This window comes from Chiroxiphia lanceolata, chromosome 15, assembly GCF_009829145.1.
Source record: "Chiroxiphia lanceolata isolate bChiLan1 chromosome 15, bChiLan1.pri, whole genome shotgun sequence".
Classification (NCBI taxonomy): domain Eukaryota; kingdom Metazoa; phylum Chordata; class Aves; order Passeriformes; family Pipridae; genus Chiroxiphia; species Chiroxiphia lanceolata.
Window position 1 is genome coordinate 14,183,450 of NC_045651.1, and position 21,320 is coordinate 14,204,769.

Consider the following 21,320-nt stretch of genomic DNA (forward strand, 5'->3'; position numbering starts at 1 on the left):
GCTCTGCAGTGTATGTGAAAACTAAGGAGGCTCAGGTGTGCTGTCCCATGTCATGCCTGAATATGTCTGGGATGCTGACAGCATTGCGTCACTGCTGGACTGCTGAAATCCTCCAGCTTCCCTTGCAGTGGGAGCTGCTGGTTGACACCACACTGCTGCTCTGGGATAAGTGCTGAAATGCCACCCCAGCAAGGAGGCACTTTGCTTGAAAACAAAACCCAGCTCCACTTGTCAAGTATAAAAGGTGCAATCCTGGTCTTGGATGTTAATCTCGTTTCAAACAGAGCAACTGAGTGGAGAATTAAGTACCCCGACAGTTCCTGTTTTTCAGTGACATTCAGAACAACTGCATCTCCTTGTGTTTTGAGCAGCAGAATGCCATTACTGAGCACAATGGTGCTAATCTCGTCTCCACTCTTTCCTCTGAAGGGGAAAACATCAAAGCTTTAACATTTACACCTCCTACCTGGTATCTATCTACTGTCTCTCTACTCTTCCGCCCTGTTCCCTAGTCCATTTTGAGCTGAAATCCTTGCCTTATCACATTCAGCAGTTGTCTGTTGACTGCAAGAATTAAAAGGACTTGGAGCTGTGTCTCAATTTGTACAACAGCATTTCTAAATGTCTGTGTGTGTCTGGCAAGTAGAACTCGATGCCAGGGTCTCTTTTCATATAATACCTCAGAGTGACTTGGCATATTCATCACTCTGGAGGGTCCCTGAACAGACCTGTAGCAGCACAGTTTGCATGCACAGTCAAGCTGCCTCCAGCCTTCAGAGCTCCACTGTTTTAGAGAGGTTTTGTGGAATGTAAAGTAGGATGACAACCAGGAACGAAGTCACATCCCTATGCTTCCTTCTAACAAGTGCTGACTTGTTTCTACAGTCCCCTCTGATAATATACTGCTGGAAAGTCCCAGCCCAAATTGTTTCCTTGCACATGGTAGGGCTGCACCTGTTTGTTAATGTCAAAAGTATCTAACTCTTATTTATTAGCACAATGACCCAAAATAGAAGGGATGAGCTCTGTATAGCATTGTGCTAACCATGAAACTCAAGAAGTCCTGGATGTTACAAGAGCACTACAGACATTCAAGAGCCAGTTTATTAACCCAGCAGGGTGAGATACCCCAGTGCCTGCAGTACAACAGACATAAGGATTTTAAAATCAAAACAGACTGATGAAAGAGTGCACACCCTTGCAACTCTGGATTGAAAACATCAGATCTGCACTGCGTTACAGCCACTGCAACAACATTATATTAAAGTCTGTTATGAAACCTCATTTTTAACTTGCTTTCATAGGTTACCAGTTATCTGAATGCAGAACAGGAGAATTTCTGGCACAGGACTGTTTTTTGAGTGGGCACAGAGAAAGGTGTACATGCAAGGAAGGAGATTATTCATTTATTTCTCCTAAAACAGTGCAGGATACCAGAAATATCAGAACACATGGGGGCATGACCAGACCTGGTGAAAACACTGTAACAAAGGGGAAATATGTGCTGAGAAACACATTCCACATTCATGTGTGGAATGGCCCCATAAGGATCCAAGGGGAATCTGTGACTTGAAATAGAACTTGAAGAGACAAAACAGTAATGAGTGCACTGGTGGGAACAAGGAGATTCTCCCCCAGCTCTTCCATTTGACAGGACACCCGTGTGGCTGATGCCATGACAGTTACTGCTTGTTAATGATAAGTCTCAACAAGAGCTCAGACTTGTGATTTGTCTTTAATAGTGAAGAAGTGGGTTAAAAATTCCGGGGGGGGGGGGGGGGGCACATAGGAGCATCTAAGGAAAAGGGGACATCTTTTGGGGTGTCCTGTGGTGAAAGGTAACTTTAAGATACAGTTTCCTAGAAAACCAATTACTCTCTTGCCCCCTGGCTCCGAAATCCACAAAGTGCCAGTGGGGGTAGAAAGCCCCACTGAGCTTTTAAACCACTTGATGAATCTCAACAAAATTCATCAGAGGGGTCACGGTCTCCGTGATGTTGTGTTTGAAAAGTTTTGCGCAAGAACCCAGCAGGTAGAGAGTTGTGTGAGCTGCCAAATTGTTAGACACCAGAGAGACAGGCAGCAGGCATAAGGCCATGAGGAAAACTGTCTTTCCTCGTTCTGTGGCCAACTGAACTACCTGCAAATATATTTGCTATGGGTTGCAGATCACCTTCCAAAAGGAGCAGTTCAAACACTTCCCAGGAAAGACTCGAATCTCTGAGGAACATGAGCTGCTTGAGACCCTTGAATACAGGAGTCACAAGTGTGTGGAGGAAGAATTTTGTTTAAAAAAAGAAAAATAAATGTCTCCACTAATATTTGTGGATCGCCAATTACTGAAGACATGACCTGATCATAAAAGCCATGACAAAAGGTTGCTTTCTAGCTTCCTAATCTGGCTGTGATGGCTCTTCTGCCTAGGAGATCACCTCTGCACTGCTCCTAAATTTACTTTTCTGCCTTGCTGCTTGCCAGGGTATGTGCACAACGTTGTAAATTTGCCCTACAACCAGAGTGCACCATCCTCCTCTCCAGGCTGTTCACAGATGCTGCAGCCCAGAGCTTGTCTTCTTCCAAAGTGGTTTCAGCAGAGGAAGCTCCTTCCTTGCACATCTTAGCGATCATCAGGGAGGGAAGCACAAGACAACAATAAAACCTGGCTAAATACTGCTTATTTTTAATTAGCTTCCTTGGAACAGAAAACAACCATGTTGATATTTCTTTAGAATCATTCTTGTCCAAACAACTCAGAAATGCTTTTGAGCAGTGGAGCAAAGCCTGCGGTCGTCCTGCAGTCAATACTCATACTCCACATTGAAAGCGGTAGATGCAGCCAGGGAATTACAGGCACTGTCACCATTAAAAACCCTCCCACACCTGGATTCAGAAATCATTACTTAAATTTTGAGAGCCTGGAATAAATATTTATCCCTGAGAATTCAAAATTTGCTTTTCACTGAGTATTTAACAGCACTTTCCAAGTAAAGTCTGCCTCCTCAATACACAACTGATGACAACACAATTACTGTAACATGTGTTCAATGACAATGCTTTTTGCTGCAGCAGCACTGTTCAGCTGGCACAGAGGACATGTTTTACAAGCCTCTGGGTGCTGCACTTGTTCTGTGTCACAGAAGAGGAAAGCAAGGCTCAGCAGTTTAAGATCAACTCAACTAAGATTTGACAAAGCTGGAACAAAGAACTAGCTAAAAAGAGCTATACTTTCTATCCACAAGGAAATATGGTATAAGTGCTGTTCTTCAAGGCAAAGTGGAATAAGTAGCAATTAAAGTTTTCCTGAGGGACAGTGAGAAGTGAGCACTGCCCCTGTGTTGCTGGTCTGCTGGCAGAGCTGTTTGCTCAGGCACCCCAGTGGGGCTGTGGACTGAGACCTCTGGAGACCAACGGTGCCACTGGATCCAAGAGCGGAGGTCCAGCCACAGCCTGAAGGTTTCTTGGGCTTGTTTGTAAATGAAAAGGGGTAAGCAAGTGACTGTTGCACTCACAACAGGGATGGGGAGGGTGGAAAGGTGCTGGGCAGCACAAGAAATAGTCCTGAGGTTGACTCAGAGAGAGACAATTTACAAGGCACCAGATTCCTGGGGAAAGGCAAGTTTGGACACGATGATTGTGACCTCCTGTCACTTGTGTCCCTCTGTCCTGGAGAACGGGATGACAGGCATGGTCATACTGTGAACATACCCAGAGCTGCACACACGAGGCAACACCCACAAGGTGAAAAACCCCATGTGACTGATGCAACTTTTACCCCATAATTGTTTTCACCTGTGAGGGCTTGAACAATGCTGCAAAGTGCTGCTGCTTTTACCCATGCAGAAACAGCCCTGGATGAGTCAGAACATGGAAATAGCTCCACTGACAGTGAAACAAAGACCCTGGTCTCCTGCCATAGTGTAGAGTCAGTCACTGTGTTTGGAAAAGAGCAGTTCCAATTATGCATTTCAGTATACAGAGTGATTGCTCAGAGAACCTAACACTTCTGCAGAGCCTTGTTACCTCCTTCAGCTCTTTTGTTCCCTGTAAAACTTCCTTCCAAAGACACTTCCTTTCCTTTCCCTTGTTCGAAGTACTTGCAGGGCTTTTTCCCCACTCTTTGCTTAAATGTGTTAATCTGCTTGTTTTATTTCTCCTACTCTTCCTACCCAGTACACACTGGGAATGACAAAGCTGGATATAACTTGAATGACAAACATGGCACTCTGGGCAGGACTTGATGATGGGTTTCCTGAACTGCTTGTCACATCTCCATTGCCAAATGCAGGACAAGGAGCACATGTGGTTGCACTTGGAAAGAATCCCAAACCTCCTCTCTCTCTTTTGGTTTCTCTTACACAACTTCCACGCAGATGCTGCACACCTTGTCCTGACTGGCCTGGAAGGTGAAGGCCTTCTTCATGTCGTGCTCAAGTGCACATCATCTCTGTTCTTGGCTGAAAGACTGAAGCACTTGCAGCTCACATGTCCCTGTGGAGGTCCAGGCAGTGCTCTCCAAAGAGCCACACTCCTGCACACGGACACAGCTGCTCCCCGTCGCCATAGGAACTTCTGGCCACTGGATCTTCCAGTCCGCTCCAAATGGCTCCCAAGTAGGAATGGGGCTTCACTTCCAGGCTGTTATTTTGGTCACTGCAGCACATCACATCACTGGGGGCATCAGGCTTCTGCTTCTCTTCATTCAAGCCACATGAGTTTCTGTCCCTGAGCACCAGCATCCTCTTCTTCAGCAGTGGGGCCACTCCTGGGGGGCTGCCAAGGGCTGTGGGGGCTGCAGAGGGAGGTGGGGATGTCATGGGGAGATTAACTGATGTCCTTTTAATGACATAATTAGAAAATCCAGGATTCCAAAGAAACTATTGGGCGTTAACAACCCAGCTCTCGCTGATTTTACATGAAGCCAATCGGAATTTCACACAACAGACTGCAGTGCCAGGCAGACCTTACAAAGACCGATGAACCCTGAGCTTTAATAAGACATCTTTGCCTCTGTAGCAATCTCGTGTTATTGCACTCCTTGAAGCTACAGACAGTTTCAATCAGTTCTTGCCATGCTGGTTTTGCTATCTTAGTTCTACTTAATTGGTTACTGCAGGGTTGGCTCGGAGAGTTCAGATCTGCGCTTTGAAACCACTAGATTCTTATATCCAACCAAGGAAAGAGAAATGGGATTTCACACAGCAAAGTTGTCAGTAACAAAACTGGACCAAAAATGCTGAACCACTGCATAAATGCATTAGCTGGGGTCCACTGACACAACCATCTGCTGAGCTCAGCCTTGGAGACTGGCTCCCAGCAACTGAAGCCCTAAGTTATTATTTTAATAGTCATGTCTGAATTCTTGTCTGAAGTCAACTGCCACTGCAGAAGGCAAGTCAGACTTTACTGTGGCCTCGTCATGTGGGTTTGTTGTCCCTGTGAGTACACCCACCAAGCCCTCAGGTTTGACTGCCCCCTCCCCAGTTTTCAAATGCAGATCTTTTGCTGATTCCTCTTTTGAAGGTTTTTGTTTCTGGTGCTCAGATCTTGGCTGACAGGAATGCAGCCATGCTGTGTGCTGATTGCAGCTGGCAGGTGGATTAGAGGCCATTCAGATGGCTGTGAAATGCCTCTGTGAGACAGAAATGGCAGAACAATGGATTATTTCACCATGAAGAGCCCAGAAACTGATGCAGACAGTCACGTTGAGGAGACAAGCTGAGGAGCATGCAGACATAAAGCAATTTTTGCTTCCACAAGCCCCAAGAAATCTTCCCAGCTCAAAGTTTTGGGGATCTGCTGCCAGTTCTCTTCCTCCTCACCTAAGCTGGTTCATTTCTCCGAGGTACAGGATGTTCTCACAGTTTTCCAAAATATGTGGGAGCTACAGTTGCCAAGTAACAAAACCTCATCACTCTTTTCCTGAAATGCATAATTCCTCATTTTTCTGCTTCATGGAATGGACAGATGAAGCTGTGATTCAGGACACTTTTCCGGGATCAGGATCATTTAGACTCCTGTCTTGCCCCTGGATAAATCTATTGGATACAGAGTTCAAGGTGAGGAAGGGATCTGACTGCCCTTTTGTCTCCGGTCTTCAAAAACAAAACTGGGGATGCATTTCATGATTCACTGAACTGACTCAGTGACCAGTGTAATGAGATTTCATTAGGAATGCAGCTGTGCTGCAGCCAGGGAGAGGCAGCCTGACATTTTTTCAGGAGGTGTCCTTCCCCCTCATGGTTGATCTCAAGGAAGGCCAGAACAAAGCTGATAGATCCTACTCCTTCACAGGAATCATGAGCAAAATTCAGCTCATTGTGCTATCTGTGGAATTAAAGGAGGTCCACAGAAGGACAAACAAGATGATGAGGGATGACAAAGCTGCCTTTGGAGATGTGACTTGAACCAGGAGAGGAGAAAGCTAGAAAAGGAGGACAACATCAAGATTTACAGTGTGAAGAAGGCCCTAGGTAAGCTCTGGTTCAGCTGCTGTTCAGGAAGTCCCATAGTACTGGAAACAGTGGGAATTTGCTGAATCTAATAGGGGTTTGGTTTTAACAGTTAAAGGAAAGTGCTTTTTTACACTGTAGAGAGTGAACTTCTGGAACTGGCTGCCACAGGAAGCAGATGGAATTGTCAAAGTCAGGGAACAATTAGACAAAATCACAAGCAAAAAGTCTAGAGAGGGACACTAAATGTCCTGGGCAAGCATGTCCCCTCTGACATCTCTAATACCACAGTTGTGGCTGTTGTGAGGAGTATGAGGGGAACGGACCACTAAAGTGATCAAGCAAGTGTGCTTTCCCTAAATAGCATTTTTTATTGCCTGGATCTGTGACAGAACACTGGACATGATAGATCCAGGTTTGCTGTTATTTCTTACTTGTCTCTAGTTTGATAGAGGCTCTGTTCTTCCTGCACCGTGGCAGAGTGACTCATGTGACTCACCCTGGTCCCAGTAGAGCCAAGAAACTACCCCAGGTTCCATAAAGAACTATATTAACCTCCAAATTTCATCCAGAGGCTCATCCTCTCCTGAATATCTTGAAATCTTATTCTGTGTCCTACTTTCCTTCTTCCTTCCATGCAGCAGCAAGAAGCATCTTGTAGCTGAACTGCTTGTGAATCTTGAAGACGAACAGTGTCTGAAAGTTGGTGACACATCAGCAGGTGACACAGTGACAACTCCATGCTTGTGCACTTCAATAAGCTAGTTATAAACAAGAGGGATTCTGTTCTAATGTTCCCAGTCTTTGCTACCACACTGGAGAGGATTGGACTAATAAAGATCTCCTCCTGTGAGCTCCATGAGGCATCTGCACTATTCCTTCTGCACTCATTACACTGAGCAGAACATAGACCAGAAAAAAGCATTCTTTGCTGGCTATAAATCATGAGTGACACTAAGGTATTGCTATTAACAGCAGAAAAATGCCTTCCTCCCCCGACCTCATCCAGCCTTGTATACATACAACACTTTGGCAAAGGGTGCTGGGGTGTCTGAATGGAAAATTAAATAGAGGTTGTGTTGTCTGAAGATAAATTGGTACCTCCCTTGGCGTGAGTGACTTTGTCTTTTTCTGATTTGTCTTTTAACTTACAAAACACTGAGGCTAGAGATAAGGATGTGCTTTAGAACCCTAGCCTTCGTCCCCTCCCAGGCCCTCCTGAGCAAATCCCATCTCTGAAATGAGCTCAGACAGAAGATAAATGTTCTGGCAGTAATATGCAATATTATTTTTGGCACTCAAAAAATCTCAAGCTAGATAAGGGAAAACTGAAAGGAATACAAAGCTCTGATTTTTTTCAGATGCAACAGTCCAAATTCTGCTCACCCATATGAACCCAGAATCCCTTCTATTTTTCCGGATTATTGCAGTAATTCCTGATGTTCACCAGAGTAGCTGGTTCCGGGGCCTTATTTAAAATCCAGCACATTCAGAGACCCTGGTGAAATCACACAGTAACAAAGCTGAAAGACAAAGGCATGCACAGACAGCACCAACTCCCCAGCTCCTGCCCAAAGGCTGATTTGGTTTCCGACCATGTTAGCTGTAACAATGATAAGATTAACACCTGATATCAAGGGAAAGGCTGAGCTGTCTGTGACCTCCTTCAGCAGAACAGAACAGAGCTCCAGCCCCTCTGGCATATTAGCATATGTTAGAGGAACAGCTTCTTTCCTGGCCTAGTATGTATTTCCCTGCAGAGCCTTTGTGCAAAGCTCAGAGCAGCGTTTCTGCCGATACATCCGTGGGTATTTTGAATAAAACATGTGCCATTTGACATTGTTTGCCTGGGCTGCTATGGATAATGGGAGAGGGCACCTGTTACTGCAGGGCAGAGAGCCACGAGGGGCTGGATCTAGCCTTCCTAGGAATAGGATGCAGCACAGGCAAACACAGGAGTGTGTCACGTCTTTGATTCTGACTGAGCCCTGAATGAAGGACCCAGCTCACCCCGCATTCATCTAAGTGCCAGCTGTATTGATTGCTTTAAGACAAGCAAAACTAAAAAGCCCAAACCTCTGCTCTCTGTGCATGCATTACCTTGTTACAGACGAGTATGCTTTGGAAATGAAATGGGGAGAGCTTTTCAGAGCAAACTAAGTGGTTTTGAGGCAACGTTTCTAGCGCTCAGAGAGGCTCCTGTGTCCAAAGCACAGCTGTGCCCTGCAAATTTCCACGTGTTTTGTCAAGCCTGGAAGTTTGATAGGAGACTGTGAGTCTTGAGAGCTCTCAGAGCAGCCTGTCATAGGGAACAACAGTTATTGAAGCTGATGGCTTTAAACTACAAAGTTGCCACATCTCAGCAGTTCTTGTATTTGAGTGGCATGTGAGGAATGGCTGCATGGAGCAAATAGAGGCATCCCCACCTGTGGCGTCTACTCGAAGTTAATAATTTGCTAGGGGTCATTAGGCAATTAAGAACTGTTCAGTAGCACATTTCATAATACAAGATTTGTATGATATGACCAGAAGGAGTGTCCTAGCATAAGAAAGGGAACTTAGAATCTCTCTCCTAAAAGCTGTGAAATATCTTCAGGTCAGTTCAGTGAAGCAGCATTTCGAGAAGGACGTCAGGAAGAATCAGGAAGAGCCCTTAGAGGAAATTCATTTGGCCACTAGGAACAAAAAAACTGTCTGTCACACCAGCTTTAATGAAACACTTGTTCATTTTCATTTCTGTCACTGTGTTCCTAACTGTAATGAAATAACTTATCCCTGTCAGCTATTGTGGCAGTGACAGAAGTCGCTCATCCCGTGTCAGTAACACCAGGGCCAGCTCTGCAGAGAGGAGCCCAGCCTGGTGGGCATTCCCTGATGCACCATTGGCAAGGAGCAGGCAGTGGGAAGATGACTTCAAGATTATCTGTAACTACTAAAGGATCTGCCCTTGACACCCATAGACCAGGGTCATACCCTGTCCTGAGCTCTAAAGAATTCAAAAACTTAAAATGCTGCTGGTCTTTGGTTTCATGAGGCTGATCATGGCAGCAAGGTCATCTTTAGTGGAGTGTAAATATTCAGGGAACCGTCATCTCCAACAGATTTTTGTTTCATAGCAACAAATTCATTCCTGTCTTCTGTGCGGTCACAAAAATCCATATCATACTATTTATTTGCTCTCATCACCCTTTGGTATGAAGCTTTGCTTCCTTGCTCTCCACCTTCTCTTATTCTGTTTGGCACTGGACACTATGGCCACTTTCCCTCAATAACAATTGTGGTTTTCCATAGGGACATGTATACACAGCTGAGAGCTGGTTTCCTTGCCCGCAGTGGCTGTGGAAGGTTGTAACTTTTTCCAATGGCAAGGAAAAGACAGCAAGCTCACAGGCACATCTCTCAGTGAAGCTGCACAAATGTATTAAACAGAGCAAACAAGAACTTCGCTGCTATACTTCAAGTAAATAGTTTCTCCTCAGTTTGCTCCAGGATAAAAACCCCTCTGCCCTGTAAATGCCACTGCCAGTATTTATTTGTAAAGAGCTTGGATCTGTTTATTTACTTATCCATATTTAGTTTAAAAGTCTGGGCTCAAAATTAAACAGTCATTCATTATGTCATTATCTGCCATGCTCTCCAGTCAGATACTGTGTGTGGTGTCACAGGACAAAACCTTTGGCAAGGGCTCTAGAAGAGCAATTTAGCTCCTCATCCATCTTGGCTGGCAGCATGATTGGCTTTCAAGCTTGCACTGCTAAATTTGTTATTTTACTCTGACATTATTGAGTGTTAAATCATTTTCTGAAGTGTTTATTGGTAATAGTTGAATTCTTTCCACCCATTTAAGCTGCTTTTGAAACACAAACATTTCCTTGTATCTTGGAGCTTGATGGAAAGGTGGGGAAAGTTCCTCAGGAGGATGGATTGTAGAAATGACCAGCTCATTAAGTAGGGACAGAAACAGCAAACTCCCACTTCCACTCCACAGCACTCATACGAGAAAGGTTAACTTGTGTCTTGGTTCTCCCATCAGGAAGCAGATCACCCTTTTACTGGAACATCAATGACTTCCTGACAGGATCTTCATAGATCCTGAAGCTCCCTGAGAAGAAAGACAGGCTGTGATATGCAGGATCAGATGCTGAGGAGGTTATTAGTAATCAGTGTACCCACTGTGTTATTAGTAATCAGTGTGGAGTGGGGTCTGCAGCCTCCACTTGGCATTGATGTCTTTCAGGAAGGAACCAGAAACCACTTTCTTGTACCTATTTGGGAAAATGGAGCAGAGGATCAGAGAGCAGAAATAAACAGAGATTAAAATCTAGTGTGGCAGTTGGAAGCTGAGCTGGAGAACAAGGGCCGGAGGCAGGTCAAGCTTGGGAGGAGGCAGGAGAGACAGATTTTCAAATAAACCCTTTGGCAGTTGATCTCTTGAGGATATAGATGTGACAGCCCAGCAGCCTGATCCAGGCTGATGTACTCAGCCCGTACTGGAGGTCCTCTTACCTCTTCTCCTTGCTCCAGTGAAGACCCACAAATCAAAGTTTTTCTTTTCTTTTTATTTTTAATGAGTATGTCTGTTGAGTTTCTTTCCTGCATCTGGGAGTTACTTTCCAATCTGATGAACACTGACTTTTAGAGACGACACCAGTGACTGGCTGCTGAGATCACAGTAGCAATCAAGGCTCCTTTGATGGCAGAGCTAAAAATACGCTCCCCAGCTGACACAGCCTTCAGGAGGAGAACATGTAGTTTGGTTTGAAAGAAAACATCTTCTTTGTCTCCATGTCTTCTTCTGCCAGAGGACACCACATCTGTGGCCACCACGCAAGCAGCTGAACTGCTGTCTTCTGAACTGCAGCACCCATGTACAGACCCGTACAACCTCCAGCCTCAGCAAGAGGAAAGCTGTAAACCCTCCGAGTGCTTTGGAGAATGGTGTCGTTGGCAGTTTTGCCTCTCTGGTCATGTTGGCACCTATCAAGTTATTGCATGGAAGGAGCCACATTTAGGGTTTGGAGCAGATTGCCTTTGCCAATCCCTAAGGTTCATTTTCAGTCCTCTTGATCAGCTGCTCCAGCTCTTTCCTTTCCTATCTGCTTCTCTGCCTGCTCTCCTCCTCGCTGTATCCAGGGCCCTGGCTCACAAGCCCTGGCTAATGAGATATTCCCAAAGCCCTGCTTCGGCATTTGTAAAGGAGACAGTGGTAAGTAGTGCCACTGCCACCTCCTGGGCTTTCTGAGGACTAGAGCTCATCCTGTGAGTAGCAAATGCAGATTCATGCCAATGCTGGGCAAGAGATCATGGATTGCCCAGCTTCAACCTGTGCCAGCCCTCCCCCTTCCCAGACCAGCAGAGTGATGGCAATCACCAGCTGGCGTTTGCAGGTCTCCCTCCCCCTGGAGGCATTAGCTAAAGATGGGTCATTAAGGCTTTTGGGTAGGAGAGGTACAGATGAACAATCACACACAATAACAATTCACCATTTATAACGTGTAATGTGTCAGGGGGTGAAAGGTTGAGCAACCCACTTTGGCAAGTGGAAATAGTGAAAAGGGCGTATTTTTCTGGCTAAATGAAAGCCTTCCCTCCGTGTTATTTTTTTTCATGCGTCTGTGTGCATAACTGGAATGCACAGAAAGGAAAAATTCATTTGTTTGTTCAGGCAGAAATACATCAGATTTATTGTTCTGAGAGGTACAGGGGGTATTTCTGTGTGGCTGTGGTAGGTATAATTGGCAGCACAATATTCTGTCAAAAAAAAAGGCATTCACCCAAGAATGTCTCTGGGCTCAGTCCTGGAGCCTCAGTCCTGGAGGTGGGTGACCCATCCCTAAACCTCTGTGGGCAGTGATACATTGCCAGGAGTCTGTTTGATGCTCCCATTTAGGGTATTGGCTCTGAAGATGTACGACCTCCCTCTAACTGAGCCTTCAGTGTGGAAGCTTTCTGGCTTGTCCTGGCAACGGAAGAACATCAGGAAGCCATTCCGGTAGTTCTTGTTCATCCATCCATACAGCAGGGGGTTGACAAATGTAGAGCACATGGCCCCAACATGGAAGACAGTGTACAGGAGTTTGTACTCATGGAAGATAAGAACCAGATCAAGATCAATGGCAAGCTGGAATATGTGGAAGGGGAGCCAGCAGACTGCAAATACCACAACTACCATCACTAACATTTTGGTGGTCTTCCTCCTCCGGCACTGGTTTTCATTCCTAGAAGTGGGACTGACATGGTTTTTCAGCTTGAACCAGATCCTGGTGTAGGCATAACAAATAATTGCAAGGGGAAGAACATACTGCAGGAGGAGCATGGACAGACTGTAGATGGTGGCATCCCTGTTGTTACCAGAGGGCCATTTCTCTGAGCAGACAGCCATCTTGAGGTTGATGGATGGGATTTCCTCATACCGGTACTCTCTGAAGATGGCCAGAGGGCCTGCCAGGACAGCTGCTGCCAGCCACATGACAGCTATGATGGTGAAGCTGAGCCTCTTGGAAATCCTGCTGTCCAGGTGGAACACGATACACCGATACCTGTCCAGGGCAATCACAGTTAGGGTGAGAGTGGACACGTGGACACTCAGAGCTTGAGCATAGGGGACCAGGTGACAAAGAACAGCTCCAAACTTCCACTCGTCCAGCAGGGTGTACACCAGGGTGAAGGGCAGACAGAGTGTGTCCACCATCAGGTCTGCCAGGGCCAGGTTAGCTATGAAGAAGTTGGTGACAGTCCTCATGGTCTTGTACTTGACTATGATGTAGATGACCAGGGAGTTGCCGATGAACCCCAGCAGAATGATGAGGGAGTAGGCAGCAATCAGGACAACCTGAACCCCCAGGATCTTGGTGCTGTCCATCATAACACTGCGGGACCCAGAGAGATCCTGGGTAGGAGTGACAAAGTCCTTGTCATGCCAGCCCTCTGGCAGCTTCTCATCTAATGCTGCCTTCTCCAAGGTGAAAGTGCTGTTGGCTCCCTCAAATGGTCCCATGCCTGGCCTGAGACTTTTCATCAGGAGGATAAGGAGGTCTGGAACACAAACACAGCAGAATTGAGAGCACGGGAGATAGGAGAGAATCTGCAAGAACTGAGACTCAAAGGGCGTGTCCCACATGGCATTTTGGGCTAAACAGCAGCAGCAGTGGCATCCTCCCTCCTTCTCCCTTCACACTGAATGGCCCCCTCACTTCTCTTACACCTCCTGTTAGAGCCTATGATCAGCTGAATGCCAGTTCCCCAAGGAAAAGTCAGCAAAAAATGCAACTTTTCACACAAGTTTCTGAGATTCTGTTTGTTTGAATTGGACAGGGAAAAAAACCTCATCCAGCCAGAGCCAAACTGGAAGGTCCTGAGAAGATTGCCTGCATGGAGCCTCTTTGCACACTGCCTTTTCTGTTCTTCAAGCCAGCCTTTGCAAAACAGGCCAAACATTTGGAACCTCTTGGGGCTGATAGAAAAACTTAATGATGGTGTCACTCATCTTTGATGAGATTTACTTGCCAAAAAAAAATGTCCTGAGTTCTAACTCCTTAAGAACTAGGGAAGGAGAAAAACAACAAGATGCTCTCAAATTCAAGATGTTCTTCTCCATCTCCCCCTAACAATTTGTTTCCAGATTGTGCACCAGTTTTTTTCAGTCTCTTATTTCTCACCTCTCAAGGTGAAAATATCTGTTCCCCTGTCTCTGCATGAGTCTCTGCCACTGCTCCTGATAGTAATGCTGCCACCCAATCAACCCAGTACTGCCTGCTTTCCTGATAATACGGGTAGCATAGCTAACACCATTTTATCAGCCTCCCTCTCTGACCAAAGGTGTCACATACTCATTCCCTGACCCTCATTATCAGGCTCTCAAGGTCCTGTGAACCAAGTAGACATACCAGTTTTCTTTTTCCTTCCCCTGCCAGTCTCAAGGTTCCCGAGCACCAGGCAATTATTCCCTTCTTTGCTGACCTTGAAGGTCACAGGCACCCGGCCAGGCAGGTGGTGTTGATGTCCCCATCACAGAACAGAGAAGTGTGAGAGCACACAGAGCACACTTACAAGGCCTAAGTAGGGAGCTACTGGACAGTGAGACCCATGAACCCTGTGGCCAAGAACACCTCCACTGTCCTCTGCTTCCTTCGAGGATTCAGTGAGTGACTCATTTCCTTTATAGGATTTTTGAGTCTAGATTGATACAACAGGCCATGTACTAGGATTTGGCCCAATCTGAAGAGGGTTGTATTATAAATTCTGTATTACTTAGGTGATTAGAAATCATAAGTTAAGTTGTTTATAAATTCTGTATTTTGCTACTTATAGACTGTACTATACTGATTCTGCTTGTAGAAATCCTGTGCTGCTCCTATCATGAATTCTGTTCCATACTAATCCTAATAGCCTGATAAGGAAATAAAGCTTTAGTTGTAACCACAGTTTATTGCCATCACCACTGTGCCAAGGATCCCTAAAAGAACCTCTCTGTCCCCTCATTGTTGATGACACTCAGGCATCTGCTGGCTTTTAAGAGGAGGGAGCTTCTGCAGGGACATGCACGTGCAGGGCACAAACCACTGAAGCTGTTAACAAGCCTCCAGTGGAGCTGCTGCTGAGCATCCAGGCACAGATAGGCCTGAGACCCAGAGCCCCAGCATCCATCATCATCCTGGTGCTCAAATGCCTGCATGAGATGGCTTTGGGAGCAGGAGCCTGAGAGCCAGAACTGACTCCGCCTGGAACCCCTGGCTGGCGTTCGGTGCCATTGGAACAGCAGAGTGTTGTCACGGCTGGGTTTCCATCGAATCCAAACACAGCAGGAGAAAAGCCAGCTTTGTTACTGGCTCCTCTTCAGCCTCTGTGGCTCAGAGTTGCTGCTGGGATATGTGGAGGGGGTGGAAATGGCCCCTCACATATCCTCTGTCCCCAGCACTGTGAGTGGGGCCCCCATTCCCACTGCAGACTTGAACAAAAGTGAGCAAAAGTCATCACTCTGCCCAAAACAGGGAGGTTTGCAGAGCATCATGTGTTTGCAGAGAGGGAAGAAAATGCCCTTCCACTAAGGGAGGGAGGCAAAGAGCTTAAATCAAGTGGGAATTAGAGGCAGACTGCTCGATACCTTCTCAGCCTCCTTGAGGAAGAACTGGTCTGGGTTTGTACCAGGAGGGACAGGAGCACTGCTGACTGGGTGCTGGTGGGCTTCCTGCAAGTTTTGTGCCCTGCAAGCCAAAATTTTAAGGACAGCCTGTCCTTGGGAAGGGAGAACACTTTCCGTGCAGAACACCTGCATTTCAGCTGCTTACTTAAACAAATTGCTTAAAATAATGGTGTTGAGGTACTGGGGGTGACAGCAATTACATTGCAATAAAAAATAAATGGCTGCTCATTCTGTCTTTGCTCCTCAGAGCATGGGTTGTGCTTCCCCCTCAGGACCTGCTTCCAGAAATCTGCCCAGCTAGCTGCAAAGCTGAGACCCTGCAGAGGCCCAGAAGAAGAGCTGCCTGCAGTAAAACCACCCCTGCTTGCACCCTTTCTCCTGCCCCCCTCAGTGTCTGATTGCTTGCCTAACATCTCACTGTGCAGACCAATTTATGCCAGTGGTTCCTGTAAATGAGGTTGTTGGGCTCAGATACCACAAGAGTGGAGACCACTGGGGAAGTAGAAAGCTGGGGGAGAAATGGGTGGATCTTCTGGGGTGAGGGTTTGCTTAAAGGGTGATCTCAGACCTCCACAACATCACTGCAATAGCCCTGGAAAGGTAACCCTAAAGACCAAAGAGAGGTCTCGACTTCTAAGAAGGGAGAGAGGAGTTCAGAGCCATGCCATGCAGTGGATGCAGTGAAGAGGGGAGCCAGGGAGCAGGCTGGGAAGGTGGCACAGCCACAGTCTTTTCATCAGAGCCTAACCCTCAGCAGCAGCAGCCCTCAGCCACCTGTGCTGCAGCTGGGGCAGAGCAAACTCTACTGCCAGGACAGCAAAATCGGGGAAGGAAACAGAGCAAGTGCTGAGCACACTTTCAGTGGCTGTGCTTTCCCTGCTTGCTCTCTGTCTGGGTTTTATACCTTCCAGATTGCCCAGCATTACTTTATCACTTGTTATCCCCTTTTCTGTGGCATGCCCATCCCATTTGTCTTCAGTACCCAAATCCTGGCACAATACCAGTGGGCACTCCCTTCCCTTTTTTCCCATCTCACCCACCACTGCCTATTTCCTTTCACTGGAGACTGGCAGCTACCCACCATCTGAGAGGAGCCAGGAACATCATGATTATTGGAGCTGTTTCGCTTCCTAACAAAATGGCCTTAATGGAGTTACTATTTGATTTGGTTTGGTTTGTTTTTTTTTCCAAAGGGGAACTATTGCAAATCAATTAAGACATTTTAATTAAGAGGCAAAATGGTCATGATAAATGTTGCCACTCCAGGGGCTGCCTGGAGGTTGCTGGGATGCTGCTAGGACTGGACTGAGGTCTGTTCCAGCAAGTAATGGAAGTCCTGGCATATGTGTAGGCTGCTGTCAGGCACACGCTCCCCTGCCTAACAGGCCTGCCAGGCTAGAGGGAAAAATCCTTGAAGCTGAGAGCCAACTACTTTTGGGACAACAAAGCAGCAGGACAGACCATGAGAAGGCAGAAATACTACCCTAAGCCCTTTTCTCTGTGCTGAGCTGCCATGAAGGGATGCAGAAAGAGGGTGCTGCCTATATCAGGATAACCATAATCCTCACTCTCTCCTCCAGCTGAGGTTCATCCTGAGACAGGAGTGGGGCTCAGGGATGGCTCCCAATGAGGCAGAGGGTTGTGCCAGCAGGCTTCAGCATTTGGGAAGGGGAGAAGCACAGAGGAGCCATTCACTCAGCACTCTGCTGTCAATGACTGAGAGGGACAGTGACCAGTGTGACAGGTCCAAAATCCATTCCTACAGGGGGCCTACAGTAGGTGCCCTGGGACTCATGCACCTCTGCTTCCTGGGATGCCCCAGCTCCCTCCATGTCCCTGCTGCAGCCTCAGGCACACAGCCAGCCTGGTGCAGGTCCATCAGGGCACATCCAGGGCTGGAAGAGCCACCTTAAAAGCCTGGCACAGTTCAGAAAGCAGGGCTGGAAGAGTGGGCAGAGGGCTGGAGAAAACAGAGCTTGTTAATTAGAATTTCTCTTTTTGCCCAAATAGCAAGACTGATTGGTTTCATTTGAAAGGAGGTAGTGGAGGGACTTGGGCCAGCCTCTGCTCGCTGGCTAATGACAGCTACAACCTTCTTCTACAGCAGAGCTGGAGTGTGTGAGGGCTGAGGCTGGTGGATACTTCCATCACTTGACTCACTGGTTTCTTCCATGCTGTGTCCTTCCTCCAAAGTAGCTCAACTCCATGAAATCCCTTCATCTCCACCATCCCAGTCAGGAGCACTGACTCATCTCATCCCCAGATAGGTGTCTGTGGCCAGGAGGTCTGAGACCATCCCTCACCACCAGAACCTGGTGGTCACCCTAGGACAAGCCACCTTCTACCACCTTCACATTCCCCTCCAGCACCTGAGAGGCAGCAAAGTTCAGCCCTGCACCCCACAGCACTTAAGGGAGAAGAACAAAATAAACTGAGATATGGAGGTTAACCAGCCTGCCAGAGACCACACAGCACATCCACGATAGGGCTGGGAACAGAGCCCAAGTTTTCTAACTCCAGCCTCCTGCATTCACCACCAGAGAAGACTCTGCATCTCTCAGCATAAAACCTGAACATAGATTTCAGGAACTACGTGAAAATGGAATATATGACTGAGGAAGGGGAGTGGGTTTTGCCTTCTCTGTGTAATGGGCAGGTTTCAGGACAAACAGCAGCTCTGGGATGATTTCCTGTAGCCAAAGAGCACATAGAAATCGTCCCAGGTCCTTCCATCTCCAGTAAAGGGGTGATTGTCCTGTTATAACACTATGGCAGAAGGGAAGACCCTCTGATCTGCCCATCATCTGTTCCAGCTTTGCAAATTATCTATCCAGCTCAGGCCCACTGGCACAGAAACCTCATGGCATCAGACACTGATTGCCACCCAGAACTGCTCCCGGAGAGCCCCAGCATAGAACTGACACTGGGAGATAAAGTGCAAGGAGGAGGAGAAGCACCAGGGATTTCTTGTGGTTCCTCACACTAAATATTTTCACATCCCTGCCTCGGCTGGAGTCGTGGAAGACTCTGAAGGAGACGAGGCAAAGACCCAGCTCAGGACAGGATGAAAAAGAAGGGGATGAGAAGAGATCTGCTTAGCAGGGATGCATGCTTTCTCATGGGAATTTATCCTACGGAAAGCAGGGGGGAACAGTGCAGGGCCCTCTGCCCTGTGGGACGTGCCACGGGAGCAGAGCAAGGCTGGCTGGGAGACAAGGCTCAGCAGGTGACACTGTGATGGAGACACACTAGTTGTTGGGGATGCAGAAAGGCAGAGACACCTTGGTGGATGGATCCTGGTTAACCTGGGGAGCCCGTTACCTCCTGAAATTTGGATGAGACAAGGGAGCAGAGGGAAATAACATCTCATTAACACGGAGAAAACCCGATATCCTGCTTTGGGACGGACCAGAAACTCTGTAGGTGAAACACAGCTGCAACGGGACTATAAGATGATTTCTCTGTTCAACAATTAACATCAATGAGTGCAAACAGAAAGCATGCACTGATTTTCCTCCTGCAGTCCCCTATCTCCCTTTGCATCTCCCTCTCTGAGGGCACTGATCTGTGGCAGCACTGAGTGCCAGCAGTGTGTGCAGTCCCAGCACAGAGCAGCTACGGGAGGTCTGTACCAAGCCACGAGGAGGCAAATTGTGGGAGAGATCAGGATTTCTCGGACAGCCACGCACTCAGCCCCACACCTGCAGTGCACTGCTCCAGAGCTGTACATGCCTGGGTTCTGCAGCCCCCTGGAGCAACCTGCTCTCCTGACTTCTCACTCAGCATCCTGCTTCCCAGGTTCCCTGCTTCTGCTCGCAGACCTTTCGAAGCTCTCCTGCCAGTATTTCTTGTTCACTTTCTCTATTCCAGCTCTCAGGGCTGTCAGTCCCCAAATCCACTTTCCCAAAGATGCTCAGAGCTTTTTTTGCCTGAGCCATGTGGCATGGCCAAGTCCTGGCCCTGTCTCAGCCCTGCTGCTCAGATGAGCCCTCCCCGACCTACCTGCAAAGGCCAGAGAATCCTCCTCCTTCAGGAACTGAGCTGCTCACCACCAGTTACTGTCTCATCGCTGGCCAGGACGGAGCACTTGGTCCTCTCCACTCTCTGGAAGTCAACCTGTGGCAAAGAGGTGAAAGGCACTTTTCTGCAACTGTCCTCAGAGAAGCGTGGAAGTCAGGAGAGGATCTGGGTTGCCAGAGGGTGCTTCATCGCCAGGGGTAGCTTTGGAACCCCACCATGAGCATCTGGAGAGCCCCCTCTCGCAGGGTGACTGACAGCCCTGTCTCACAAAGCTGGATGCTGTGTTCGCTCCTGAATGAGAGAAAGGCAGAGAGCGTGTGTTTAACAAACAGGAATGGAAAGGGGGAGGGAGCCTGCTGCTGCTGTTTATACAGTGTTCAGCCACTGAGGGGCTTCTTGCATCGAGCAGAGAGAAGCTTTTCCACCACATCCAGTTTCCTCTCTAGGGAGAAGTGGTGGGAGCTGGAGATTTGCAGGCTCCTCGTCCATGCCACTGACCTGGGCAAGTGTTCATCCGCCCTCACTCCGTAGCTGTCCCATCTCCTTAGACTTTAAACTCATTGGGACTGGCATGGTCCTGTCCAGAGATGGATCTCCCCTGCAGCAAGAGGTCTGCAGGTCCTGCAGCTCAGCAGAGCCTTCACAGACTTCTCCCCATCCTCCTCTGCCTCAGTGTTTAGGGAATACCCTGCACAGAGAGATCTGCTGCCGTGGGTCAGGCCTTCAGGTACTCCTGAGATGCAAACAAAAGTAATGCTGAAAAGTTTTAGCCACTTGGCAATGGCTCAGTCTGCTCCAGAGACAGATTCAGTGTGAACATGGAGCTTGAGTGAATTTCAATTTTAGGGTGCTGTCCACACACCTGGAGCAAGAACGAGGGAGAGGCACAAAAGCAGCAGCATCATGTCCAAATCTGCAAAATACAAACTCACTGGAGCCCAGAAAAGCACGCTACACATGGATGCAGACAAGCAGAGCTTCCTACCTGTCCAAAGGCTTTGCCTTCAAAGAGAAGTCATGTGTGTTCTTAGCATAGGATTTCCACGTCAGTCAACGTGTAAGTTTGCAGCTCACCTGGGCTAGGAAGTGTTCCCAAAGGCTGGGGAGAAGGATACCTCTCTTCAGCTTCAAGTACCTACAGTTAGAATTTTATCAGAGAAGTTTTGCTCTTTACCCCCACAGTGGACTTTGGTGTCCTTGTCTTTGTGAGAACGGAAGCAGGGAGGCTTTTCAACCAATGTTTTACAACACAGAAGTCACAATACAACAAGAAAAAGAAAACACTCCAATGGCTCAGCAGAAAAAGGTGAACTAGAACATTCCTGAAATCACATAGAAAGTGACACTTGAACCCAAGACTTGGACAACGGGCCTCATGAGTCCCATCCTCCCCCCTGCTCTCACTGTCTCCCCTTCAGAGAGGAAAGAACTCTGCATGAAATCCACCAGCTGTGCTATCTGGATTTTTGTGGGACTTTTGTGTCTTCTGCCCCTTCATTTTCCCTGAGGCTGTTGATTTAGCTGCTAAAGAAAGCTGAGAGTGGAGGGAAGCAGGACAAGACAAAGCTACTTGGAAGGAGCCATTGTTGTCTCCCAGTGGTCTGCAGAGAGAGGCAAAGAGCAGCTAATGGCAAGTGAGTGGTACATGCTATTACCCTCATTCCTGGTAAATGGATATTCCTCCTCTCCAGGGTCCTCATCAGTGGATG

General features: G+C 47.5%; 1 protein-coding gene and 1 pseudogene across 2 annotated transcripts; both read right to left on the minus strand.

Moving 5' to 3' along the window:
* Positions 1-3,994: 3,994 nt before the first annotated feature.
* Positions 3,995-4,814, minus strand: LOC116794603 (annotated as a pseudogene).
* Positions 4,815-12,114: 7,300 nt separating this feature from the next.
* Positions 12,115-20,001, minus strand: LOC116794359 (neuropeptide Y receptor type 2-like). Of its 2 annotated transcripts, none has more exons than XM_032702972.1 (2): positions 19,594-20,001; positions 12,115-13,484 (listed from the first exon to the last, which is right to left on the minus strand). In XM_032702972.1, exon 2 carries the CDS (start codon positions 13,465-13,467, stop codon positions 12,283-12,285), a length of 1,185 nt encoding a protein of 394 aa, XP_032558863.1. In that variant the 5' UTR covers positions 13,468-13,484; positions 19,594-20,001; the 3' UTR covers positions 12,115-12,282. The 2 variants fall into 2 exon arrangements, with proteins under 2 accessions (XP_032558863.1, XP_032558862.1); XM_032702971.1 differs by lacking the exon at positions 19,594-20,001 and adding an exon at positions 15,009-15,173.
* Between the last annotated feature and the right edge of the window lie 1,319 nt (positions 20,002-21,320).